The 26,531-nt window shown below is 40.4% G+C and overlaps 2 protein-coding genes and 1 long non-coding RNA gene across 9 annotated transcripts in view; 2 read left to right on the forward strand and 1 right to left on the reverse strand.

Moving 5' to 3' along the window:
• UEVLD (UEV and lactate/malate dehyrogenase domains) overlaps positions 1–4,252 on the forward strand; it is a 70,026-nt gene extending 65,774 nt beyond the window's left edge. For 4 of the 6 annotated variants that reach the window (XM_073017828.1, XM_008004730.3, XM_008004767.3 and 1 more), the window contains one exon: positions 1,385–2,177. In XM_073017828.1, the coding sequence (XP_072873929.1) occupies positions 1,385–1,552 (168 nt within the window). In that variant the 3' untranslated portion in view covers positions 1,553–2,177. Of the gene's footprint in view, positions 1–1,384 lie in introns of all 6 variants that reach the window. The other 2 variants (XM_008004750.3, XM_008004740.3) reach the window with 1 other exon arrangement.
• LOC103239125 (uncharacterized) overlaps positions 1–7,118 on the reverse strand; it is a 56,099-nt gene extending 48,981 nt beyond the window's left edge. Inside the window, exons 1-3 of one of the 2 annotated variants that reach the window (XR_499425.3) lie at positions 7,011–7,110; positions 6,027–6,140; positions 3,677–4,620 (exon numbers count right to left, since the gene is read on the reverse strand). This is a non-coding gene — a long non-coding RNA (uncharacterized lncRNA). Of the gene's footprint in view, positions 1–3,676; positions 4,621–6,026; positions 6,141–7,010 lie in introns of those variants that run through there. The other variant, XR_012093571.1, reaches the window with a different exon arrangement.
• A 55-nt stretch (positions 7,119–7,173) lies between these two features.
• The window catches only part of TSG101 (tumor susceptibility 101), a 57,873-nt gene continuing 38,515 nt past the window's right edge, over positions 7,174–26,531 (forward strand). Inside the window, exons 1-5 of the mRNA XM_008004714.3 lie at positions 7,174–7,383; positions 14,847–14,931; positions 18,170–18,235; positions 19,500–19,663; positions 24,031–24,154. Of these exons, the coding sequence (XP_008002905.1) occupies positions 7,342–7,383; positions 14,847–14,931; positions 18,170–18,235; positions 19,500–19,663; positions 24,031–24,154 (481 nt within the window). The 5' untranslated portion in view covers positions 7,174–7,341. The remainder of the gene's footprint in view (positions 7,384–14,846; positions 14,932–18,169; positions 18,236–19,499; positions 19,664–24,030; positions 24,155–26,531) is intronic.

The following is a 26,531-nucleotide window of genomic DNA, read 5'->3' on the forward strand; positions in this document are numbered from 1 at the left end:
GATATTATTAATACAAAACTAGCAAAATCATTATTCATACTCTAACCCCAGGTGTCTTCAGTATCACCAGCTTTTAGAGTAACAGGTAGGAGAAAGCAGTTTAGTTTAAGTCCTATCCTGCTTAGCTATGAGAAGTCTGCCAGCTTGGGCAACATAGTGAGACCCCCATCTTTACAAAAACAAAAACAAAACTTTGCCAGGCATGTGACAGCCACTCAGTAGGCTGGGGTGGGAGAATCTCTTGAGCCTGGGAGGTTGAGGCTGCAGTGAGCCATGTCACTGGACTCCAGCATGAACAACACAGCGAATCCCTGTCTCCAAAAATAAAATCTTGACTGGGTGTGGTGGCTTACGCCTGTAATCCCAGCACTTTGGGAGGCAAGGCGGGCGGATCGCTTGAGGTTAAGAGTTTGAGACCAGCCTGGCTAACATGGTGAAACCCCTCTCTACTAAAAATATAAAAATTAGCTGGGCATAATGGCAGGTGCCTGTAATCCCAGCTACTTGGGAGGCTGAGGCAGGAGGCAGAGGTTGCAGTGAGCCAAGATCACACCACTGCAACTCCAGCCTGGGTGACACAGGTTGAATTGAACACTAAATTCTAGTGTTCAACAGCACAGTAGGGTGAGTGTGATTATTAATAATTTATTGTACATTTCAAAACACCTAGAAGAGGGTGGGTGTGGTGGCTCATGCCTGTAATCCCAGCACTTTGGGAGGCCAAGGGGGGAGGATCACTTGAGCTTAGGAGTTCAAGACCAGCTTGGGCAATATAGAGAGACCTCATCTCAACAAAAAAAAAAAAAAAAAAAAGAAAAGAAAAACAAAATAGCCAGAAGAGACCATTTGGAGTGTTTTCCACACAAATAAATGATAAATGTTTGAGGTGATGGATAGCCCAATTACCCTGATTTGATCATTACACATTGTATGCATATACTGAAATATCACATGTACCCCACAAATACATACCATTATGGTACCAGTGTTTTTTTTTAAGATGTTATTGTCATTTGACTGTGCCCAAAGACCATCCCATGCCCCTCCCCAGGAAATCCATTCTTAACTATTTTTTTTCTTAGCCCCCAACCTGCTACCCATATTGCAGGGGGCTAGCTTACTTCTCTACAAAGTGGGTGTCTGACCAAGTTGCTTCCATCTCTCAAAAATTTTCTGAAACGATAAGTTTATAAAATCAATGAATGATTGTGAGGTCTGGACTTCTAAAAATAAAATAAAAATAAGTAAATGAACAAAAAAACCTTTTTGAGTCCAACTTGTATCACTTTGTCTTAGAACTAAGAAAGCAAGAAAGTATGCATTTTTGTATTAACTTCTTTGCAGTGATTTAGTTCTATTAAAACCCTTATTTTTCTCATTTCAGGGATATTATGATATAGATAGTGAAGTGTTTTTAAGTTTGCCTTGCATCCTTGGAATCAGTGGAGTATCTGAAGTCATCAAAACCACACTGAAAGAAGATACAGTTTCTGAGAAACTCCAAAGCAGTGCATCCTCAATCCATGGTCTCCAACTACAGTTAAAACTTTGATTCTCAAATGCAATTTGAGAGGCTGGACTTCTACCTAAAGGGAAAAGTCATTTAATTTTACCAATATATATAGGTTTGAGAATTTCTGTATCCTGCTATTTATCCTTACAAACTGCTTGGTTAAAGTAGAGGGTTTCTTGATTAGTTCTGTGATTTAAATCCTTAAGAAGTTACATAAGGAGGGGAAAAATTAATTTTATTTGGGGTTCTTGAGATATCTATGCTGTTCTTTAAATCTACAGCAGGGGTAAACATTCATCTGAAGTGTGCATCAATTTAAATCATATATCCTAAACTAAAAGCACAGTTCACACTTTGGGAATATTTTATAAGTAATACATCTTTAAAAGAAAATTACCCTTTGACTTTTATAATAAACATAAGTTCAAGGTCCAGTATGGATTTACAAAATCTGTATCAATTGTACATTCACAGGATCCACAGCTTAAGTTACTAATGTTTCTTGTGTAAAATCCTGTTGGTAGTACTAGTAAAGCATTGTATTTCCCTTCTTCAAATTAATTAGCTACCAAAAAATGGAAAAGAATTTTACATGCACTTTAAAACAGAAAATGGAAAGTGAATTTTTAAAATGATATGCATTAAAAGTTTAATTTAATTTCCAGTTGGACTTTATGAAATTTTCTATAACTTCTTCCTGGAGTATATAAGATCTCCAACATCTCATAAACTAATTGTGATATTAGTAGAACCATAGACAAATGTATATTTTTAGTGGAAACAGATTATGAATGAAAGCCAAGCAGCTTACTTTAGAGCCAAACTATGAGATTTTCATTAAAAACATGGGTCATAATAGGGAGAGGTCGAACGGACTCTCCCCATTATTTGTTCTGAGCAAATCCTTTAACCTCTCCTGATCATACAGTTCAGAGTACACACACTTTGGTGATATAGATCAACAGCAATATTTTCTTATGTGAAAGATAGCTTATCATTACTATTGTGACATTACAACTGATAGTAACAGTTAACATTAACACTTCATATATGCCAGGCAGCATGATAAGCACTTTATTATTTTACTGAATCCTCACAACAGCCCACAGAGGTAGGGACTATTACCATCATCATTTTATAAAAGGAAGTTGAGGTTTAGTCCTCAAGAAGTCTTGGTGATTAAGGGGCACTTATCCATACAACCTCTACTTTTTCTAGGCACTAAAAGGGGGAAAAGGCTTAACAGCCAAAATAGTTATCAAAAGACCCTAAAGCTGGGGTCCTATACACCATGAAAGGATTACTTTCATTCTCATGTAAGGGCATGCTTTTATAAAAAACAAACATGGGCTGGGCGTGGTGACTCATGCCTGTAATCCTAGCACTTTGGGAGCCCGAGGCAGGCAGATCACGAGGTCAGGAGATCGAGATCATCCTGGCTAACGAGCCTGTCTCTACTAAAAATAAAAAAAATTAGCTGGGCGTGGTGGCAGGCGCCTGTAGTCCCAGCTACTTGGGAGGCTGAGGCAGGAGGATGGCATGAACCCAGGAGGCGGAGCTTGCAGTGAGTGGAGATCACACCACTGCACTCCAGCCTGGGCGACAGAGCGAGACTCCATCTCAAAAAAAAAAAAAAAAGTTTAAAAATTTGCCAGGTGTGGTGCTGTGCACCTGTAGATCCAGCTACTCAGGAGGCTGAGGCAGGAGGATTGCTTGAACCCAGAAGTTCAAGATTACAATGAGCTATGATCATGCCACTGCACTCTAGGCAACACAGTGAGACCCTGTCTCTAAAAAAATAAAAATAAAAATAAATCAAGCATATAATAGGTTAATCCAGACGGAGATAGTCGGGTTTATAAGGGCAGACACATCCTAGGTAAAGAGGAAATAGGCAAATTAACACTGTTTTAGTGTAATAAGGAATGCTTATAATGATGAACTTTAGTCATAAAGAAAAGGTGAAATTATATTCAGTAACCCATGTTTAGGAAAGCAGAAAAGTATTTAATATGCTTGGAAAGATTCCCACCAGAGTTAACTGGGTAAAAACCTTGGACATCTGAAGAGAAAAGCATTTAGGTCTATGTAATTTCAATATGCACGCGAATTAGTTCATGTTACCCTAACAATGTATTCTTACTGTCCTTTTTTATGAAATAGGAAAGTAAAACTGAAAGAACTATTGTTTTTAAAACTAGCCTTTTCTAATATTTGATATCTAAAGTTAGATAATATGTAATATGCTTTTGAACAATAACCAGAAAATATTGTATAATAAATTACCAATAACTCATTAATTATAAAAGGAACATGTCAATACAACAAATGTTTATTTAACACCTACTGTTATTCCACATACTGTGTTAGAATTTGACTATTCGAAGATGAATAATAGTCTTTGCCCTCTGGAAGGCCACAATGAAGAAGTAATTCTCTGTATCAGATATTTCTTTGAGTGTTAAGTATATTAGTAATCATGTTGTAAATCCCAGTGTAAGTCAAGAAGCAATATCACCACCACCACCTCCCTATGATTTTGTGATAATTTGACATTCTCAATGCTTGTTAACTTTCATGTTTTTATTTTTACAAACTCATGCAGAGCTTGTTACAATTTTTAGTGGGGTTTGGATTAAAATGTTTTTTTGATGTAGCAGAAGACAAATTTTTTTCCATTTTCCATTGTTTTCCTTAAATATTAAGAATAATGAACAAAATAAACTGATTTCAAAATCACCAGGTGATCCTTCATTTATTAAGTGAAAGGAAACATTCAGATTAAGGAGATTTTTTCATACAATTCACACAGCACCCAGGATATTTAGTTATTTTGTGTAAAATGAAGAGACTAGATTTTATCAATTGTTTTCAAAGTTTTAAAAATTATTTTTAGCAAGAAAACTTTTTAAATCTTTTTGTTTTTGAGCCAGGTTCTCACTATATTGCTCAGGCTGGACTCAAACTCTTCGGCTCAAGTAATCCTCCTGCCTCAGCCAATGGAGTAGCTGGGACTGCAGGTGCACCATCAGCTTGTGTTTTCATCTGTGATAATCGGGGGATTTAAAATTCTCCACTAATATACGTGAGGATAGAAATCAAAATGCCTAATGAGTGGAAAAAAAAACTCATATTTAGTGTTGAAATGGCAAGCAACTTTCAAAAGCATTTCAACTACTGTTACCTTCACATCAAAAAATTAACTGATTTTGCATATTTCTAAAACCACAAAGACTTTTTCCCCACACACATTCAATCCTTCATGGTTCCAATGAAATAGATAAGAAGTTAACACTGTATATTGAGGTATAGTGTTGACCCTGAAAGATTGCAAAATACTGATAGTAAACATGCAGCAAGAAAGCTTTTTAAACAATATATTGCTGGGCACAGTGGCTCACACCTGTAATCCTAGCACTTTGGGAGGCTAAGGTGGGAGGATCACCTGAGCCCAGGAGTTCCGAGGCCAACCTGGGCAACAAAGTGAGACCTCATTTTTACAAAAAATTAAAAAATTAGCTGGGCATGGTGGCACATGCATGTGGGCCCATATACAAGGGAGGCTGAGCCAGGAGGATCACTTGAGCCAGGGAGGTCGAGGCTGCAGTGGGCCATGTTCACACCACTGCACTACGACCTGGGCAACAGAACAAGGCCGTGTCTCAAAAAATATATAAATAGGCTAGGCGCAATGGCTCACGCCTGTAATCCCAACATTTTGGCAAGCTGAGGTGGGTGGATCACCTTAGGTCCAGAGTTCAAGACCAGCCTGGCCAACATAGTGAAATCCTGTCTCTACTAAAAATATAAAAAATTAGTTGGGTGTGGTGGTGGGCACCTGTAATCCCAGCTACTCAGGACGCTGAGGCAGGAGAATCACTTGAACCTGGGAGGCAGAGGTTGCAGTGAGCCGAGATCACACTATTGCACTCCAGCTTAAGACAGAAAGAGCAAAACTCCGTCTCAAAAAAAAATATATATATATATATACACACACACACACACACACAAAATTTATTTTAATATAAATTTATATTTATTTATAAAATATATAAATAATATTACCTGGCATTCCTCCAATTCATAAAGGTATAGTTGCTCTAATTAAAGGGACTCCTGGTTAAGCCATGGCTTTAAGAACAGTTTGAAAACCCCATTGCTTTTTTTTTTTTGAGACGGAGTCTCGCTCTGTCGCCCAGGCTGGAGTGCAGTGGCCGGATCTCAGCTCACTGCAAGCTCCGCCTCCCGGGTTTACGCCATTCTCCTGCCTCAGCCTCCCGAGTAGCTGGGACTACAGGCGCCCGCCAACTTGCCCGGCTAGTTTTTTGTATTTTTTAGTAGAGACGGGGTTTCACCAGGTTAGCCAGGATGGTCTCGATCTCCTGACCTCGTGATCCACCCGTCTCGGCCTCCCAAAGTGCTGGGATTACAGGCTTGAGCCACCGCGCCCGGCGAAAACCCCATTGCTTTTAAAAGACATAAAACAGCAAGTAAAATGGAAGGACAGACTGACCTCTAGTTTGGTTTGACTGGAGCTGTATGCTTAACTAAGGAGTTGGAAAACAGGCGGAGGTTGCAGTGACCCGAGATGGCGCTACTGCACTCCAGCCTGGGCGATGGAGTGAGACTGTCTCAAAAAAAAGAAAAGAAAAGAAAAGAAAAACAATACTTATTGGAATAGTCTTTATTTGTGTGTGTTAGCAACAGTTTATTATGATGCTTCTACATGCTTTCAGTTACGCCCTCCTTGTGAATGTTACCTTCATTTAGATGCCAACTTTGAAGGGAATCAATACCACAGCCTTGTTCTCATTAGGGCTGTACTAAAATAATTGAAACTGTCACACATCTCATCATCAAACTCAAAATTGTACAATACCTTGAATGACACTGTGGTTACAAAACTGACGGTGATGTGTAATGATAACTAATGTAAGTCAGCATGAAGAATTTTTATGGGAAGTAAAAATTCAATTAAGATGGAAGTACCTACCCTTGCATTGTGCAAGGCAATGAAGATCTGAAGTAAGCCTGCCTTCAAGGGCTTGGATTTTGACAGTGACAGTTACAAAAATACAGCATCAGGTAAAATACGGCCTGTATTATCATTTATGTCTGGGTACAGGAGAAAGTTGACTTAGGGAATGGTTTCCTGGAGAAGAAATTACTATCTGGCTTCTCGTGAAACAAAGGCTCTACATTTTACCCTTGCCAACGTAGTATGAAGGTCTTTAAAGCTTAAAAAAAAATCACTAATTAGAGGAACACTGGGCATCATCTAATGCAAGTGTATCACTTTACAGTCGGGAGAAACGTATGCCTGAGCTAGAAATGCACTAGCCTACCATTATCACAAGGGCAAGTCAGTGACACAACACTCTGACTGCCAGTGCAGTGCCCTCCCACTTGATGAATCAGTCATTAAGGCTCATTGGCAAGCCCTTGGTACTTCCTCCCTTTCCGGCACAAGCTTCCTCAAGTCGACTCTGTGAATTACCTGCCAATCTTATCCTGAACCAGAGTTTCGACCCTCGGAACAGTCTTGCCCACATCTTTGGGACCTGATTCGTCCTGCTGAATCCGGCACTCGAGGGTAGGGTTGGTTGGAACCTACCCCGTCAAGTCTCTTTCAATCCCACACGGCGTCCACCCTTGCCCGCAGGATGGCGGCCCGGAAGTGACGTAGTGGAAACGGAAGTGGTGCTTTGGTTCCGACTTCCTGTTGTTTGAGGCCGGGTCGGGGGTGTGCGATTGTGTGGGACGGCCTGGGGCAGCCCAGCAGCGGCTGACTTTCTGCCTGCGGGAAAGGGAGTCGCAAGTGGGCCGTCATGGCGGTGTCGGAGAGCCAGCTCAAGAAAATGGTGTCCAAGGTGAGGCTGCGACGCGCTCGCCCTCCAGCGCGCGCCCACCGCTCCCTTCCGCGCCCTGCCGAGTCCGTCCTGGCCCAGCCAAACAAGCTTCCCAGACGGGGCGGAAGCCCCAGTGCAGCTCTTAGCCGCCTTCTCAGACCCCCGCCCCGAGGCGCCTGTCGCCTGGTGCGGGAATCCCCGTACGGGAGTTGGGAGGGTGGGGGGCGGCGACAGTCGACAGAGACGTGGAGCGGAAACTGCCTGACACCTGCCGCCCACCCGCCCTTCTCTCTTCCACAGAGTTTGGAGCTGTCTGTGGGGCAGTGTGGTTTTTCGTCTTAGTTTCTATAAACACAAAGACGGAATCTCATTTAGTTCTAGGTCTGAGGCAATCCTCTATTCCTGTCCCAATCCTGGGATCCTCCAGTCTTAGCCTTTCTTTTGCCGACCCGCAGAGATTGTGGCCTTTTCAGTTTTATATTCTCCAGAAAAGTCCAGAGAAGCCAAAATACCAGTCCCTTACTGAAGTACCATTACCGTTTCAGGGATTTGCTAAGAGTAACTACTCTTAAGTGTATGCTGCTTATAATGCGTATTTATTTGCTTTGAGCTTAATTTATGATCTTCACAGCTCAAGGCTAGTTGTTTTTGTTTGTTTGTTTGTTTGTTTCAATTTTTAAAAAAGCAGTTAAGCATTTTGTATTTTAAAGCCATGATTTATTTATATAATTATTTCAAACGTGGCACCTCACACCAGAGTGGAATGACTTTTGTTATGTTTTGTTGTAATTTTCCAAAACTATGTAAAATGATGGAGAGTTGAGTCTTGACCAGTTCAACGTGTTAGCTTCGGATAGTTTTGTCAAAGCAAGAATGGTAGCAATCAGCGGTTTAAGCTGTTTCAGTTTTTAATAAAACACACTATTATGTATAAAACATTTTTAAAAACGGACTTTTTCCAGTTAAATCGCCCCCATAGTCCTTGATTGAAGACCAAGTAACCTCTAAAGAGAAAGTGACAGTTTTCAAAATAAAGCATACCTTAGTTGTGTAATCATGTATTTTAGGCTTATTGGTTTTGTTTTGACAAACTAGTTATCCTTAGTTACAGAGGACTTGTGGGAAGCCATAGAAGATTGTGACCCAGGTAAAGATCCATGTTGTAACTTTTATATATCACTTTTTGAAAAAACGGTATATTGTTTTACATAGTATGTAGCTGAAGAGTATCTGTTCCATTACTTTTTTTTTTTTGAGTGTCTTGCTCTGTCACCCAGGCTGGAGTGCAGTGCCGCGATCTTGGCTCACTGCAGTCTCCGCCTTCCAGGTTCAAGCGATTCTCCTGCCTTAGCCTCCCAAGTAGCTGGGATTACAGGCGCCCACCACTTCACACAGCTGATTGTTGTATTTTTGGTAAAGTCGGGGTTTCACCATGTTGGCCAGGCTCATCTTCAACTCCAGACCTCAGTAATCCCTCTGCTTTGGCTTCCCAAAGTGCTGGGATAACAGGCGTGAGCCACCACGCCTGGCCTCCATGACATTTTTGATCTTTAAATTGATAGCGTAGTCATTAAGATTTATTCCTTGGGCCGGGCGCGGTGGCTCACACCTGTAATCCTAGCACTTTGGGAGGCCAAGGCAGGTGGATCACCTGAGGTCAGGAGTTCAAGACCGGCCTGATCAACATGGTGAAACCCCGTCTCTTCTAAAATACAAAAATTAGCCGGGCATGATGGCAGGTGCCTGTAATCCCAGCTGCTTGGGAGGCTGAGATGGGAGAATCGCTTGAACCCGGGAGACGGTGGTTGCGGTGAGCCGAGATGGAGCCACTGCACTCCAGCCTGGGTGGCTGAGCAAGACTCCGTCTCAAAAAAAAAAAAAAAGAAAATTTATTCCGTAATGTATGTGTATATTCATATAAAGGGCAAGAATATTCAAATATTAGCTAATTTTTTATACCCTAATTAAGTTTCCTAAGCGTCCTCTAGAGAAACCTGCCATCAAAGACAAAAGCAAGGCATGTTCAGAAGATATTTTATACCTCTGTCTGCCTCCCCCTGCAGCCAACCTGTGATTACTCTAGAAACAAAAACAGGTAGGGAAGAGGTAGGAGAGGGCATTCTACCTGTCTTTTGGTCCTTGGCTCAATATCTGGAAAATTGAGACTCTTGTATGTGATTATGACGATTCTGAGCATCAGCATCTGTTCTGTCTAACCGATGAATTTTAGACAGGTAAGAATAGCAAGTAGAGTAATAGAAGCAGTTGTGGGGCTCCTTCCTCCTAAAGAAGGGCTTGAAATGTTTTTCTTTCAGCTGGTGTGGTCTGATGTAAGAATTGTTAGCCAGGACCCTGCACTCATGGCTAGGGTGAAGGTCATTATTGTTTTCTCTTTATCTGATTGTAGGCTCTCCATACCCGTCATGGTACTCTGGCCACCTACCTTATGTTTTGTATGTATATTATAAAAGATCTTTTTTTCCCTTGAGCATTATCTTAGCTCCCAATTTCAACATAACTTTTAACACCCTTCTCTGTTATCATTTTTGCAATTAACAGAGGTATATTTATACCAGATTAGTCCTTCTTGCTTTAAAGAAACAACTTTCCACTTTAGATGTTTCATGCATACAACCACTTATATTTTTACATAGTTTATTTACAGCATTTCTAGAGGCGCAGTCACTGCTAAATGAGTAGAAGACGACTGTGGGCCTGGTGTGATGGTTCATGTCTGTAATCCCAGTACTTTGGGAGGTAGAGATGGGAGGATCACTTGGGGCCAGGAGTTCAAGATCACCCTGGGCAACATAGCTAGACCCTGTCTCTACAAAAAATTTAAAAATCAGCCGGACTTGGTGGCATGCACCTGTAGTCCTAGCTACTTGGGAAGCAGAAGCAGGAGGATTACTTAAGCCCCGGAATTCAAGGTTACAGTGAGCTATGACAGAATGAGAACCTATCTCAAAAAGTAAAAAATGAAAAAAATTTAAACAATAACAAAATTGGCCAAGTGCGGTGGCTCATGCCTGTAATCCCAGCACTTTGGGAGGCTGAGGTGGGCAGATCACTTGAGGTCAGGAGTTCGAGACCAGACTGGCCAACATGGTGAAACCCTGTCTCTACTAAAAATACAAAATTAGCCAGACATGGTGGTGCATGCCTGTAATCCCAGCTACTCAGGAGGCTGAGGAAGGAGAATTGCCTGAACCTGGGAGGCGGAGGTTGCGGTGAGCTGAGATCATGCCACTGCACTCCAGCCTGGGTGACAGAGCGAGATTCCATCTCAAAAACAAATAAATAAAAATAATAAAGATTGATATGTCCCTCACACTGTTTTAGGCTCTAGGGATGCAACAGTGAACAATCAGACAAAAAAAAACTCTGCTTCTGGAATTTAAATTTTTATAGAAGACAATAAATAACTCAATAAATACATCAAGTAGTATGTTGGAAAGTGATAAGTGCTTTAGAGAAAATAAAGCAGGAAAGAGAAATGGGGAGTGCTAGGGTGTGGAAATGGGATGAGTCACAGTTTTGTATCTGATAGTAAAGAGAGGTCTTTCTGAAAAAATCTATTTGAGTTCACCTGAGAGAGGTAAAGAAACTGTGTGGTTGGCATGGGGCTCACATCTGAAATCCCAGCATTTTGGGAGGCCGAAGCTAGAGGATTGCATTGAGGCCAAGAGTTCCAGACCAGCCTGTGCAACATAGCATGACCTTGTCTCTTCTCTACTAAAAATATAAAAAAATTAACCAGTCATGGTGCATACCTCTAATCCCAGCTACTTGGGAGGCTGAGATGGGAGGATCACTTGAGCCCAGGAGTTTGAGGTTGCAGTGAGCTGTGATCACACCACTGTACTCCAGCTTAGGTGACAGAGCAAGATCCTGTCTCAAGAGAAAAACAAACCTGGAACAATCTGGGGTAAGAACATTTCAGAAAGAAGGAGAAACAAATGCAAAGGCTCGTAGACAGAAGTTTGTCATGCATGATAGAGGAACAACAAAGGAGGATATGGTGGCTGGACTGAAATGAGCAAGGGAAGAAGTGGTGGTATGAATCTAGACAGAGCATCAATGGTATGAGAGGTTTGGAGGACCTTGCAGGCCATCTTAAGGACCTTTGCGTTTACTTGGAGTATGATGAAAAGCCATTGCTCTGTTTCAGCTGTTAGCAATATTACTCTAGCTGCTATGTTGAGACTAGACTGTAGTGGGTTAACGATGGAGGCAGAGACACCATAAAGAGGCTGTTGCAGTAATCTAGGTGAGAGGTGTTGGTGGCTTAGACCAGGACTGTAGCTGTGGAGATACCGGATGTATGCTGAAGGCAAAGCTAACAGGATATTTTGACAGATTGACTGTGGATGTGAAGAAAAGAGAGGGCATCAAGGATAACATCAAGGTTTTTGGCCTGAGCACCTGGAAGGATATGTATGTATACACATATGGAAGACATTGGAGAAGTAAATTTGGGGGGAAGATAAGGAGTTCAGTTTTGGTCATGTTCAATTTGACATTCATTAGATATCCAAGGGGAAATGTCAAATTAGTAATTGTATATATGTTTTCTGGAGTTCAGAAAAAAGGTTAAGATTGGAAAATTTTAATTTGAGGGTTTTCAACATATAAATTATATTTTCAGCCATGAGGGAGATCAAAGGAATGAGTTTAGATAGAGAAGAAGACTAAGGACTTAGCCTGCACTCAATAATAATTGGTTAGGTTAAGAGAACAAGCCAGCAAAGAAACTGAGAAGGCACAGAGTTCAGGAGAACAGTTGATGTCCTGGAAATCAAATGAAGAACATATTTTAAGAGAAAGGGGGCTGGCCATGATAGCTCATGCCTCTAATCCCAACACTTTGGGAGGCTGAGGTGGAAAGATTGCTTGAGCCTAGAAGTTCAAGACTAGCCTGGACAACATGGTGAAATCCAGCTCTATCAAAAATATACAAAAATTAGCTAGACATCGTGGTGCATACCTGTAGTCCCAGCTACTTGGGAGGCTGAGGTGGGAGGATCACTTGACCCTGGGAGGTGGAGGTTGCAGTGAACTGAGATCATACCACTGCACTCTAGCCTGGGTGACAGAGCCAGACCCTGTCTCAAAAAAAAAAAAAAAAAAGGAACGGGCCAGGTGCAGTGGTTCATACCTGTAAAACAAACACTTTGGAAGGCTGAGGTGAGAGGATCACTTGAGCCCAGGAATTTGAGACCAGCCTGGGCAGCACAGTGAGATCCCATCTCTATGAAAAATTTAAAAATTATCCAGGTGTGATGGTGCATGCCTGTAGTCCCAGCTACTTGGGAGGCTGTGGTGGAAGTATCACTTAAGCCCAGGAGGTTGAGGCTGAAGTGAGCCATGATCGTACCACTGCACTCTAGCCTGGGCGACAGAGTGAGACCCTATCTCAAAAAAAAAAAGCGGGGGAAAGGAAGGAATCAGTTTGCTCAAATATTGCTGAATCAGTTTGGTCAAATATTGCCGATAGATGAAGTAAGACAAAGATAGTATTGGTCATTACATATCATGTGGCAGTTATTGGTGACCTTACTGAACAATTTCAGTGAAGTACTGAGTATAGAAGCCTAATTGGAGTGGATTTGAAGAGACCAGGTCTCTAGACATTGAGCATGGTTGCTAACATCACAGAGATACTCAGATATGTTGTACTCCATGATGAAAAACATTATCCTCTATGAAGTGATCTTATCAGAGAAAGAAGAGGAAAAAAAGATAAAAGGAAAAATTTTTTTTTTTGAGACTGAGTCTAGCTCTGTCGCCCAGGCTGGAGTTCGATGGCATGATCTCGGCTCACTGCAACCTCTGCCTCCCGGGTTCAAGCAATTCTTCTGCCTCAGCTTCCTGAGTAGCTGGGATTACAGACGCGCGCCACCATGCCCAGCTAGTTTTTGTGTTTTTAGTAGAGCTGGGGTTTCACTGTGTTGGTCAGGCTGGTCTCGAACTCCTGACCTCGTGATCCGCCCACCTCAGCCTCCCAAAGTGCTAAGATTACAAGCGTGAGCCACCATGCCCGGCTGGAAATTTTGTAATCGTGAGGATAATAACCTGTAGATCCAACTAACTCGCAGAAACATGTATCTATGAAACTATACTAAAGGTATACAATGAACACATTCCAAACCATGAGAGCCTCTAAGACAAATGAACAAATGTCTTTAACAAATAAATTCTTTTTTTTTTTTTTTTTTTTTTTTTTTTGAGACGGAGTCTTGGTCTGTCGCCCGCGCTGGAGTGCAGTGGCCGGATCTCAGCTCACTGCAAGCTCCGCCTCCCGGGTTCACGCCATTCTCCTGCCTCGGCCTCCCAAGTAGCTGGGACTACAGGCGCCCGCCACCTCGCCCGGCTAGTTTTTTGTATTTTTTTTTAGTAGAGACGGGGTTTCACTGTGTTAGCCAGGATGGTCTCGATCTCCTGACCTCGTGATCCGCCCGTCTCGGCCTCCCAAAGTGCTGGGATTACAGGCTTGAGCCACCACACCCGGCCAACAAATAAATTCTAAGGAGCAAAAATAGAGATGTGCCCATCAGTTAAGTATTTTTCAGCTGAACAGTAGATAAATAAAATGTGCAGGAAGAAGTGGGCCATACTTACCTGTAAATCCCAACACTTGGGGAGCCTGAGGCGAGAGGATTGCTTGAGGCCAGGAGTTGGAGACCAGCCTGGGCAATATAGCAAGACCCTGTCTTTACAAAAATAAAAATTAGCTGGGCATGATGGCACATACCTGTAGTTCTGTGTACTTGGGAGGCTGAGGCAGGAGGATCACTGAGCCTGGAGTTTGAGGTTGCAGTGAGCTGTGATTGTGCCACTTTACTTCATCCTGGGCTACAGAGCGAGACCCTGTCTCCAAAATAAATGAAAGGAATGAAGTGCAGATAAATGCTACAACAAGGATAATCTTGAAAACATGCTAAGTGAAAGAATTTAGTCATGAAAGATCACATTGTATGAATAAGCAAATCTATAGAGACAAATTTGTGGTTGTCTAGGATGAAGGCTGGGGGCAAGTAGAATGGGGGGTGATTGCTAAAGGGTATGCATTTGTTTTTAGGGATGGTGAAAATGTTCTGAAGTTGATTACAGTGGTGGTAACACAACCCCGAATGTATTAAAAACCATTGAACTATACTTTTTAAATGTGTGAATTATATGGTATAGTTAAAGAATATAAATTAAAAGGGACTTGAGACATTTTAACAAATGCAATGTGTGGACTTTATTAGGATCCTGATTCAAACTGAAAACATAAAAAACATGACTTGAGACTATACATATTTACTGATGTTAAGGAAATAGTGATTATTTTAGTGTGATAATAGGATTGTGGGGTTTTTAGGTTCTTTCAGGCTTTCATTAATGCTAACGATTAGTGAAAAAGATTTTAAGAAAATTCATCCGCTCTAAAATACATGTATTGATTTTAAACTAAATTCTTACGCGATTTTGCTTTTCAGTACAAATACAGAGACCTAACTGTACGTGAAACTGTCAATGTCATTACTCTATACAAAGATCTCAAACCCGTTTTGGATTCATATGGTGAGTTTATGCAATAAAAATCACAATTTCTATACTTTGAGTTTACTCTCTTTGTTAATGATTGTAATTCTTTCCATTTTCCTTTGAGGTTTGTGGATTTTTCAATTGTAGGACTGCACCACCACCTAATAAAACTGTTGGAAGGTAGCAAATTAGAAGATCTAATAAAAACATTTTATATTTCTTTAGTTTTAGTTTTTTATGTTAAAAAAAAATACTCTAGCTGGACGTGGTGGCTCATTTCTGTAATCCCAGCACTTTGGGAGGCTGAGATGGGTGGACCACTGAGCCCAGGAGGTTGAGACCAGCTTGGGCAATATGGTGAAACCTTGTCTCAACAAAAAATACATAAAGTTGGCCTGGCACTCCTGTATTCCCAGCTAGCCAGGAGGCTGAGGTGGGAGGATTGCTTGAGCCCAGGAGGCAGCGGTTGCATTGAGCTGAGATCGGGCCACTGCACTCCAGCCTGGGCAACAGAGCAAGACCCTGTCTCAAAAAAAAAAAAAACAACTTCTAACATAGAACTATGCAAATTTAAACCTAGGAGGGCATGTTAAAGATAGTTTAGTCCATTTTCCAAAGTTTTGTCTCTAGACCCTTAGTTGTGCTGGGGACAGGGGTAGAGGCAGAATTCTATAGTTAAGCTTGAGCAACTTATGGATTAAACAAAATTGAGTTTCATTGCATGAAGATTTCTCAGAGCCTTTAATATGCTAATGTGTTGTGTATCACTGAGATGAGCAAGAATATATTGTATAATACATCCTAAAGTTATTTAACTGCTGAACCTCCCTGTCCCCATAGTGTCTCTTTATATTTTCAGGAACACATTTTGCAAAACTATACTCTGGACTGTCCCTTTCATTTTATAGTTGAGGAAAATATTATTTAATGTGGTCTTTAATTCTATAGAGTAGGTAAGCATGTCGGTTTGTCTCTACTTTCTATTGAGACAAAATAAAGTTGTAAGACATGACAATGCTTGGAGTTTCCCTTTTTTTAAAATAGTCTTTTCTGTCCCTGCCAAATCCTAACATAATCTCTTCTACCATGTCTCCTTGAAAATACTTAATATGCCAGGGCCGAGGGAAAACCCATGCTGCTGCTTGTCCATTGTAAGACCCTTAACTCTGAAGGCAAGGAACTGAATTTTGTAGCTGAGACTTTCTAAATTTTACTTGCTTCCAAGGCTTTGAAAACATTAGGAAACTGGTGAAGAGAGGTGGGAAGGAACAGAGGGGCAATCAGTTCTGCATTTCCTGAAACAATAAAGACATGAACCCAAAGTCCTCTTCCAAACCTAGGTCACAATTCCTTCTCATCTCAGCATACCTTATTTCTGTCCACATGACAGTTTTGATCAAAACTGACAAAGACTCCCTTATCAAATCTTGGGTAGTTTCATATGGCTGGACCAAGTGTAAATCATTGTTACCAAATTCTTTTAGAATAAACAAAGCCCCACATTTATATAAGGTGGTTTTCTTTTTTAAAATGCACAAAATCAGAATACATTGCAGTGTAGCTTACATTCGTCAACAGTAAGTAAAAGAACAAAGGTCAACAATGTACGGTCATGCATTTTGTAGTGATAGAGATATGGTCTGAGAAATGCATTATTAGGCAATTTCATCATTGAATGTACTTAGACAAACCTAGATGGTATATCCTACTACACACCTAGGTTATATGGCATGCCTGTTGCTCCTAGGCTACAACCTATACCAGATGTTACTGTACTGCATACCATAGGCAGTTGTAACACAATGGTATTTTTGTATCTAACTATAGAAAAGTTACATTAAAAATACAATATAGTAATCTTATGGGACCAATGTCTTATATGCAGTCCATTGTTGACCCAAACATTACACAGTAGATGGCTATAGTTCTATGTTTTTGTACTGCACATTACAACCTTTATCCTATGTGTATAGTGTTAATTCCAAATCATTATTAGAAATAATAGTTGTCCAATACAAACTATGTGCTGTATTAAGTATAGACATAAATTATAGATAGAAAAATATATGGGGTATGAGAAATACAGATTAAAAGAAATTGTCTACATTTGGCTATGAACTTTTCTTTTTTTCATTTTAATACTGGTTAAGGAGGCTGCGGCCAGGAGATCACTTGAGTCCAGGAGTTCAAGTCCAGCCTGGACAACTTAGTGAGACCCCATTTCTAAAAAAGAGAAAAAAAAGCTGGGCATGATAGTGCACGCCTATAGTCCCAGCTACTCAAAAGGCTGAGGTGGGAGGATTGCTTGAGCCTAAAGTTTGAGGATAGCTTGCACAACATAGCAAGACCCTGTCTCCAAAAAACAATAATAAATAACTGTGAGTGACAGTCTGGATAAATGTCTAGAGACCTCTAAAGTATAATGACATTAGGTGAACATTTAGTATGATATTGTTTGATAGTGTTTTTTGTTTGTTTGTTTGTTTGTTTGTTTTGCAGTGGAGTTTTGCTCTTCTTGCCCAGGCTGGAATGCAGTGGTACAATCTTGGCTCACTGCAACCTCTGCCTCCCGGGTTCAAGCATTCTCCTGCCTCAGCCTCCCGAGTAGCTGGGATTACAGGCATGTGCCACCACGCCCGGCTAATTTTGTATTTTTAGTGGGGATGGGGTTTCTCCATGTTGGTTAGGCTGGTCTCAAACTCCCAATCTCAGGTGATCTGCCTGCCTCGGCCTTCCAGAGTGCTGGGATTACAGGCGCAAGCCACTGCGCCTGGCCGATAGTGATATTTAAATAGTTTTAAAAGTGACTCACACCTGTAATCCCAGCACTTTGGGAGGCCAAGGCGGATGGATCACGAGGTCAGGAGTTCGAGACCAACCTGGCCAGCATGGTGAAGCACTGTCTCTACTAAAGATACAAAAAATTAGCCAGGTGTGGTGGCGCACGCCTGTAATCCCAGCTACTCAGGAGGCTGAGGCAGGAGAATCACTTGAACCCGGGAGGCAGAGGTTTCAGTGAGCCAAGATCACACCATTGCACTCCAGCCTGGGCGACAGGGCGAGACTCCATCTGAAAAAAAACAAAAAAGAGCTGATCAATGACATTGAGTGAATCAACAAAGAATTGTTAGTTATTGGACAGGATGGATGATACATTGATAGGTCAGCCCCTTTCAAGGATAAAAATGAATTTTAACCAGTCTTTCTGAAAGAATAACCTATGGGAGTATCTAAAAAAAATGCTCATGATTAAATCATTGTTCTTTCCTTTCAGTTTTTAATGATGGCAGTTCCAGGGAACTAATGAACCTCACTGGAACAATTCCTGTGCCTTATAGAGGTAAATGTCTTATGTTATTAGGTTTCCAGCTACATGTATTTTGAATACATAATAAATACGTTGCCAAAGAGTTATAAGTAAATTAAACCTACTTTCTCATGGCTTTCATGCTGATATGGATTTTAACTTCTATTCAGATTGAAGTTCATTTGGCAGCAACACCTAACATTTTCAACTTTCTTAAAACTTCCTTACCAAGATGTATGAACAAATAAGTGCCTAAGTTCACCAGAGCAGTTTAATGTTTCACAGAATCAAAGAATTTTAGAACTAGAAAGGGATCTTACTTGCCTCCTGGTTCAGCCTCCTACACCATTCAAACTTTCCTGACAGGGGGAAGCTTAAGATACAGGCTTCAAAGTCAGGACAGAGTTATGTTTGAGTTCTTGCTCTATAATCTTAGCAGTTCTGTCACATGTTATAGATGGACATCTTTGACGTTTGGATAATAGTACCTAACTTGGGGAAATGAGCATTTATTTGTTAACGAATGTGAAGGACTTGGCACAGAGCCTTGAATGTAATAAGGAGACATTTAAAAGTAGCTGTTATTTACGGTTGTGATGTTGGCGCTAATACTAATGGTAGATAATTGATCTCTGTTAGCCTGTCTTTCACCCTCTGCTGGAATACTTAGTGGTGAGGAAGCATTTAGCTTCACGCGAGACCATTTTGTTTTTGGACAGCTCTGTTTGTTAATTATTCCTTGTAACTAGCTAAGACCTATGTCCTTTACCCAGTGATTTCACGTAGTACCTGCTATGCATAAGGCAATAAGGAGAGGAGCTATGGATACAAAGATGAATAAAGGATATACCTCTTCTGGAAGAACTCCACTAATAGGGGAAACAAAGGGAGCAGATAGATATTTACAGTATTCTGTAACTGCTATAGAATTATAAAATGAAAAAGTGCTATGAGATTACAGAGGAGAAGAAGGCCACATGGGAAGATCACAGTTTAAGTGACATTTGAGCCACTATTAAATAATAAGTCAATCATTCATAACAAGCAGAGGGAAAAAACAGTTAATTGAGCATCAGCATTGTATAAAGCGAGTGTAAATTTAGGGAAGACTGAGTAAAATTTAACATTACTGACTTTGCTATTCCCCTCAGGAAATAAATTCTGCTGGGGGAAATAGGTATAGGGGGGTGCGGATGTATGTATAAATTGTATCTAAACTAAACCTGTGTTCCTTTAACCATTCTTCAATTTAAAAATGATAAAAATAGAGTAATTGAAGTTTCTATTTCTTTTTCAGGTAATACATATAATATTCCAATATGCCTATGGCTACTGGACACATACCCATATAATCCCCCTATCTGTTTTGTTAAGCCTACTAGTTCAATGACTATTAAAACGGGAAAGCATGTTGATGCAAATGGGAAGATATATCTTCCTTATCTACATGAATGGAAACACGTAAGTATTAATAGTGTTCTGTGAATTAGTTATGTTTTATGTATTTTGCTCACTAGCTTCTGCTTTCTTTTAGCACTCAAAGAGGATTCCAAGTAGGGTAGATAAGTTCAAATAATGGACTAATCACTGAGTTGTGGGTAAATTAGAAAAGGCTCACTAAAAGAAATGGGTTTGTGTAGAGCTTTGTAATTTTCAGAATATTTATATTCACTATTTTATTTGCTTGAGTTGAACCTTTTAAAATAGGCAGGATTCACATAGTAGGAAGTGCATTTTAAAAAATAGTATGCTGGTGGGGTAGTTTTGGAATTCAGATCTCATTACTCAAAGCATTTCTGTCAAGAATAATAGTAGGAAACTTCTGTTCCTGTGTCTGGTAATGTAACTGTAACAGATTAATGTTCCTATGAAAAGTAACTAGAAAAGCAAGAGAAAATACAAACAACACCTGTTGAAAGGTTTTGGAAAGCTGTTTAGGCAATCAAGACATGGATGGCCAAGATTCTGTAGAGAAGAGGCACTTCTGCCAGTAACTTTTCCCCCAGGGTGGTACCTACTGATTTTTTTTTTTTTTTTTGAGACAGAGTTTCACACTCTGTCACCCCGGCTGGAGGACAGTGGCACAATCTCAGCTCACTGTAACCTCCACCTCCCAGGTTCAAGCGATTCTCCTGCTTCAGCCTCCCTAGTAGCTGAGATTACAGGCGCCTGCCCACCATGCCTGGCTAAGTTTTGTATTTTAGTAGAGATGGGGTTTCACCATGTTGGTGAGGCTGTTCTCGAACTCCTGACCTCAAGTGATCCACCCACCTCGGCCTCCTAAAGTGCTGAGATTACAGGCATAAACCACCATGCCCGGCCTACTTACTGATTCTTGATGCAGGATGAATGGCTGAGAATCTGGGCAAAGGACCTTAACTAAGAGGCAGAGAAACCTGCAGAGTCTCTAGCAGTCTCAGAGGGCTGAAAAGACAAAAGTTGCTGTTCTGTCTATCAAAGTAACTAGGACTTTAAGATCTAAGATTTGGGAGAAAAGCCGTAACGAAGTGAGTAGCTCTGGGGATGGTGGCTTATGGCTATGATCCCAGGACTTTGGAAAGCTGAATCAGGAGAATTGCTTGAGCTCAGGAGTTTGAGACCACCCTGGGCAACATAGTGAGAACCCCATCTCTATTAAAAAAATTTTTAAAAACTAGGCATGGTCATGTGTGCCTGTGACCACACCTACTCAGGAGGCTGAGGTGAAAGGATCACTTGAGCCTTGGAATTTGAGGCTGCAGTGAGCCATGATTGCATCACTGTACTCCAGCCTGGACAACAGAGCAAAAGAAAAGATGAGATACTCTGAATTTCCCACCTTAAGAGATATGTTGAATTCCTGAGCTTCAAAGATGAGATGCCAAAAAAAAACTAAGCAGAAAGCCTCTGAAAAATCAGCCAAGTTTTCAGCAGTCTTAGGTTAAGGAGGCAATTGGAGTTCAGTACCTTATCAAAAAGGGGAATAAGTAAACATCCTAGGCTGTTAGTTGGCACCACTGGAGGAACACATCTTAGGAGGGAGAACTTAGAGGTAGAATGAGCCTTACAAAAATTTGTCCTTGAGGCTGGGTGTGGTGGCTCACACCTGTAATCTCGGCATTTTGGGAAGCCAAGGTGGGAGGATCACTTGAGGCCGGAAATTTGAGACAAGCCTGGCCAACATGGTAGCTGGGATTACAGCTGAGTAGCTGGGTTAACAGGCCCCCACCACCACACCTGGCTAATTTTTGTATTTTTAGTAGAGACAGGGCTAAAACCACCTTGGCCAGTCTGGTCTCGAACTCTTGACTTCAGGTGATCCGCTCGCCTCAGCCTCCCAAAGTGCTGGGATTACAGGTGTGCGCCATTATGCCTAGCCTCAGTTTGAATTCTTAACCTGTTGCTTTATAATTGGCCTGGAAGTAGATATTAACATAGATACTAATTTTTTTCTTCAAAGAATTTAGTGTAAAAGGAATGGTGTGATAATTAAAACTTACCTTGACAAAACTGTAAGAATGTGTGAAGAATTGATTCATACTACAACATTAACGAACTCTGAAAACATTATGCCAAGTGAAAGAAGCCAAGCACAGAAGGCCATATTATTGTATGATTTCATTTATATGAAACATTCAGGAAAGCAAATCCATAGAGACGGAAAGTAGATTAGTGGTTGCTAAAGGGCTGTGGGAAAAGGGAAATGGGAAGTGACTATTAATGAGTACAGGGTTTCTTTTTGGGATAATGAAAATATTCTGGAATTAGATGGTGGTAATGGTTGCATAGTGTTGTGAAATAATAAAAGGAACTGAAATGTATACTTTAAAAGAAAGTTTTTGGGATGTGAATTATCACCTACATGCATGAGGCTTACATGAGGCTATGATTTAGTTAAGGAATTTTGTTGGGCCAAAAAATTGAGAAAGTGTGTAGTCTCAGGGGCCATCCTCACACACATCAGCCACAGTATCTGTGAGTGCTGCACAGATACTGTGCTTGTAACACCCCGAGTCTCAGTATATAAATTTACAGGCAACACAAGAAAAATATTGGAACAGCAGAGATCAACAAGTTTTCACAGAAAGCTTTAAGAAATGTTTCTTCCATAAGTTGTCATCTTCCATAAGTTAGGTCAAAATTGAACAAATGAGGTGAGTTTGGTTCTTTGGAAAAGGTGAAAACTGCCCCCGAAGTCTTCTGTCAGGAGTATTAAAGGAAGTACCAGTCCTAATCCTGTAATCCCAACTACTTGGGAAACTGAGGCAGGAAGATTGTTGAGTTCAAGTCTAAGCTGGGCAACATGGTAAGACCTTGTGTGGGGGGAAGGGGGATGTAAAAAGTAGTTTCTGTGAAGATGGTTAGCCTATCAAGGTGATTGAGTAATTCTTCAGAACTCAGTGAACTTACGAATGGAGTATGTGAGATTAGATACACACAAAATAGATTAAGGAGTAAAAGAAGAATCATCAAGCCATTTTTAGTAACTTTGACTGGCACAGTTTAATTAGTGGTTGGTAGATATTTCTTTTGTTGTTTTGTTGTTGTTGTTGTTGGGTTTTGTTTTTGTTTTTTTGAAACAGGGTCTCACTCTAACCCAGGCTGGAGTGCAGTGGCACAATCATGGCTCACTGCAGCCTCAACTTTCCTGGATCAGGTGATTCTCCCACTGCAGCCTCCTGAGTAGTTAGGACTACAGGCGCATGCCACCACATACAGTTTTTTTTTTTTTTGTAGAGACCAGGCTGGTCTCAAACTCCTGAGCTCAAGCTGGATTCCAAAATGGAGGGGAAAGTGCTGGAATAGAGCTAGAATTTTTAAAATTATGCATGCTGTGAAATAGCCTTATTTGATCCTCCTGCCTTGGCCTCCCAAAGTGCTGGGATTACGGGTGTAAGCCACCACCACTGACCAGCGGTCAATAGGTATTTGAGAGAAAATCTTAATAACTCTTACGAAAAAATAGGCAGTCTCTTTGTCGTTGTTAGAAGGAAAGATCTTTTAACACCTTTAACAATTCACCCCTTTTGTACTACAGTCTAGCAATTTCTAAGCTAGAATCTACATATAAGTTTTGCTTTTTTGGGGGTTTTTTTTTTTTTGGAGACAGAGTCTTGCTATGTCACCCAGGTTGGAGGGCAGTGGGCAGTGGTGCAATCTCAGCTCACTGCAACCTCTGCCTCTGGGGTTTAAGCGATTCTTTTGCTTCAGCTTCCTGAGTAACTGGGACCACAGGCGCACACCACCACCCCCGTCTAATTTTTGTGTTTTTAGTAGAGATGGGATTTTGCCATGTTGGCCCAGCTGGTCTCAAACTCCTGGCCTCAAGCAGTTCACCCACCTTGGCCTCCCAAAGCGCTGGGATTACAGGTGTGAACCACCTCACTTGGCTATAATCTACCTGTAATTTCAGAGTTCATAATATCTTTAATAAAAATTAATTTTAAGAACACATATTTCCAAGATATCATTGATGTCTTTTAATGACCTTAAATAATATTGTGACTGTTGCTCATATTCATCCCTAAATTTGTATCAGTATACTTATAATAAATTGTGCAGTAGCAATAAAATAAATTTTTGTTCTGTGGAGTCAAATGAAGAACAAAACTATGAATTTTGCAATATGCTGCTTTAACTAGTGCTATTTTTATATACTTGAAGCAAGAACCTTGCTGCACATCATGTTTAAAACCACCTAACTCTATTAAAATAAATTAATTAAATGAAATTCTTTCCTACAAAGAAAATTGTCAAGCTGAGTTGAAAACCAATGAGAAATGGCCAACCTTTTTCTTTTTACTGAAAAGCGACTCTGTAGCTGACTTGAATTTTTTTTCATTTTTTAGCCACAGTCAGACTTGTTGGGGCTTATTCAGGTCATGATTGTGGTATTTGGAGATGAACCTCCAGTCTTCTCTCGTCCTATTTCGGCATCCTATCCACCATACCAGGCAACGGGGCCACCAAATAGTAAGTAGAATTGAGATTTTACTTTAAAACTCACATAAACAAAAGAGAACAGAAACCTTTGTTAAAAAAAAGAAAAAGAAAAAAAAAATTAATGACCTCTTTGCTTTTTAGCTTACCAAGCTAGTGGATTTTTTGGAAGTATTCTGAGGCCCCACATCTGCATGTACAGATTCCCACCAAAGACTGGCATTTGGGCTTCCATTTGTAGGTAGAAATCTAAGAATGGTTGTGCTGGATTCCAAAATGGAGGAGAAAGTGTAGAATAGAGCTAGAATTTTTACAATTATGCATGCTGCAGAATAGCCTTATTTGATCAGCTTGGAAGCACATATAACTTGAAAGGTAGTCTGACCTCTCCTTTCTGTTTGCAACTACAAAATCAGAGTTGTAGATAAGGATTAAAGTCAACTGAAGCATTCACATTCAGCTATTCTGGGTATACACAATTGGACATCTAGCTCTTAACTTTCTTCTCTTTCGTACAGCCAATTCATGATTTTACCTCGTGTGGAGTGGTGGGAGCATGGAGACAGTATCGCTTCTCCCCTAATTGGAATATGTTATCTCTGTTATCTCTGTTTTCTTGAATAATTCTTACTGATACTTAAAAATCACTCTGAATAATTGTGAGTTGGTTGTACTTATTTTGAAATTGCTAAATCTGTATTGATTTCATTGTGTTTTGAGCTGTGACTTCTTTTTTTTTTTTTTTGGTAAATTTTCTTTAAGGTTATAATTAACCGAACTTGTTTATCTTACAAGACAAATTATATGTGCTTTCATTTTTCTTCTGCTGAAAATTATACTTTTTCCTTTTTAATCCATTCTTTCCTGAGGAACATCTTGGTTTATAAGCCAAATGGGAATTTAACAGAAATAATTTTTTAACCCATTTCTCTTTCCTTCCCTACCTTCCCAGAATAAGCTTGATTTTAGGATTACTATTTCGTTTAGTGAAGATACTGGTAATTCTTGTGGATCAGAAATTTGTTTTTATCTTATTAAATTCTGTTGACTCTAGTGCCCGAGAGTAGAGTATCTTGCTTAAGTTTGAAATACTAAATATTTGGCCGGGTGTGGTAGCTCATGACTGTAGCCCCAGCACTTTGGGAGGCCGAGGTGGGGGGTGGATCACCTGAGGTCAGGAGTTCAAGACCAGCTGGCCAACATGACGAAACCCTGTCTCTACTAAAAATACAAAAATTAGGTATGTGGTGGTGCATGCCTATAGTCCCAGCTACTCGGGAGGCTGAGGCAGACGTGGTGAGCTGACATTGCGTTACTACACTCCAGCCTGGGTGACAGAGCAAGACTTCATATCAAAAAAAAAAAAAAAAGATACCAAATATTTCCTAGTCTTGTTACCTTTGTTTATTTGCTCAGATAATATAGCGAGTGACCGCTATGACAAAAGTAACCTTTTCAGAAACTCAGGTAGTCTCTTAAGCAACTGTTTTTTTTGTTTGTTTTTTTTTTTTTTGAGACGGAGTCTTGTTCTGTCACCCAGGCTGGAGTGCAGTGGTATGATCTGGGCTGACTGCAACCTCCACCTCCTGGGTTCAAGTGATTCTTGAGCCTTAGCCTCCTGAGTAGCTGGGATTACAGGCCCCCACCACCATGCCCGGCTAAATTTTGTATTTTTAGTAGAGTCAGGGTTTCGCCATTTTGGCCAGGCTGGTCTCAAACTCCTGACCTCAAGTAATCCACCTCAGCCTCCCAAAGTGCTGGGATTACAGGCGTGAGCCACTGCGGCTGGCCTGCAACATTTTTTTCCCCTAATTTCTTTGAGTTTTACATTTACGTTGGAAGTGCAGTATTCAAGAAAGAGACCATACTATTGTCACTGTTGCAATTCATTTTGTACTCAGTCACTGTAAGGCACATTAAACACTCTAGAGCTGATTCTTTATTCTTTTTTTTGTCAGTTAAGGTCAAGATTAACTTCTCTTTTTCTTCCTCTATGTTGATTAGCCTCTTGGCACCACTGATCTTAGTTCTTTGGCATTCATGTTCTCTTTAAAGAATATATAAAGTATTCTTTAAGCTTGGTGGATTTTAACCTTTTATCCCTAGTATTTCTGAGCTTTTGTTTTGTTTATTTTGAGATAGGGTCTCACTCTGTCGCCTAGACTAGTTTTTAACAGTCTGGATAATGTAAGTTTTGTATAGGACTTCTCATAGTAATTTGAAGTCTCTTAAAGTCTTCAAACAAGCCAACAAAATCAGCTGTACTAAAACTGGTCAACAGTTACAAAAGAAATATCAAAAGATTTATTAGATATAATAAAGAAGTTACTCTCTAAGAAGTTAACCTTGGACCAAAGGAGGCCAGAATTACCTTCCTCTAAATTTGAAATTAAACCTGCTCTTATCTCAG

This window comes from Chlorocebus sabaeus, chromosome 1 (genome assembly GCF_047675955.1).
Source record: "Chlorocebus sabaeus isolate Y175 chromosome 1, mChlSab1.0.hap1, whole genome shotgun sequence".
NCBI lineage: Eukaryota > Metazoa > Chordata > Mammalia > Primates > Cercopithecidae > Chlorocebus > Chlorocebus sabaeus.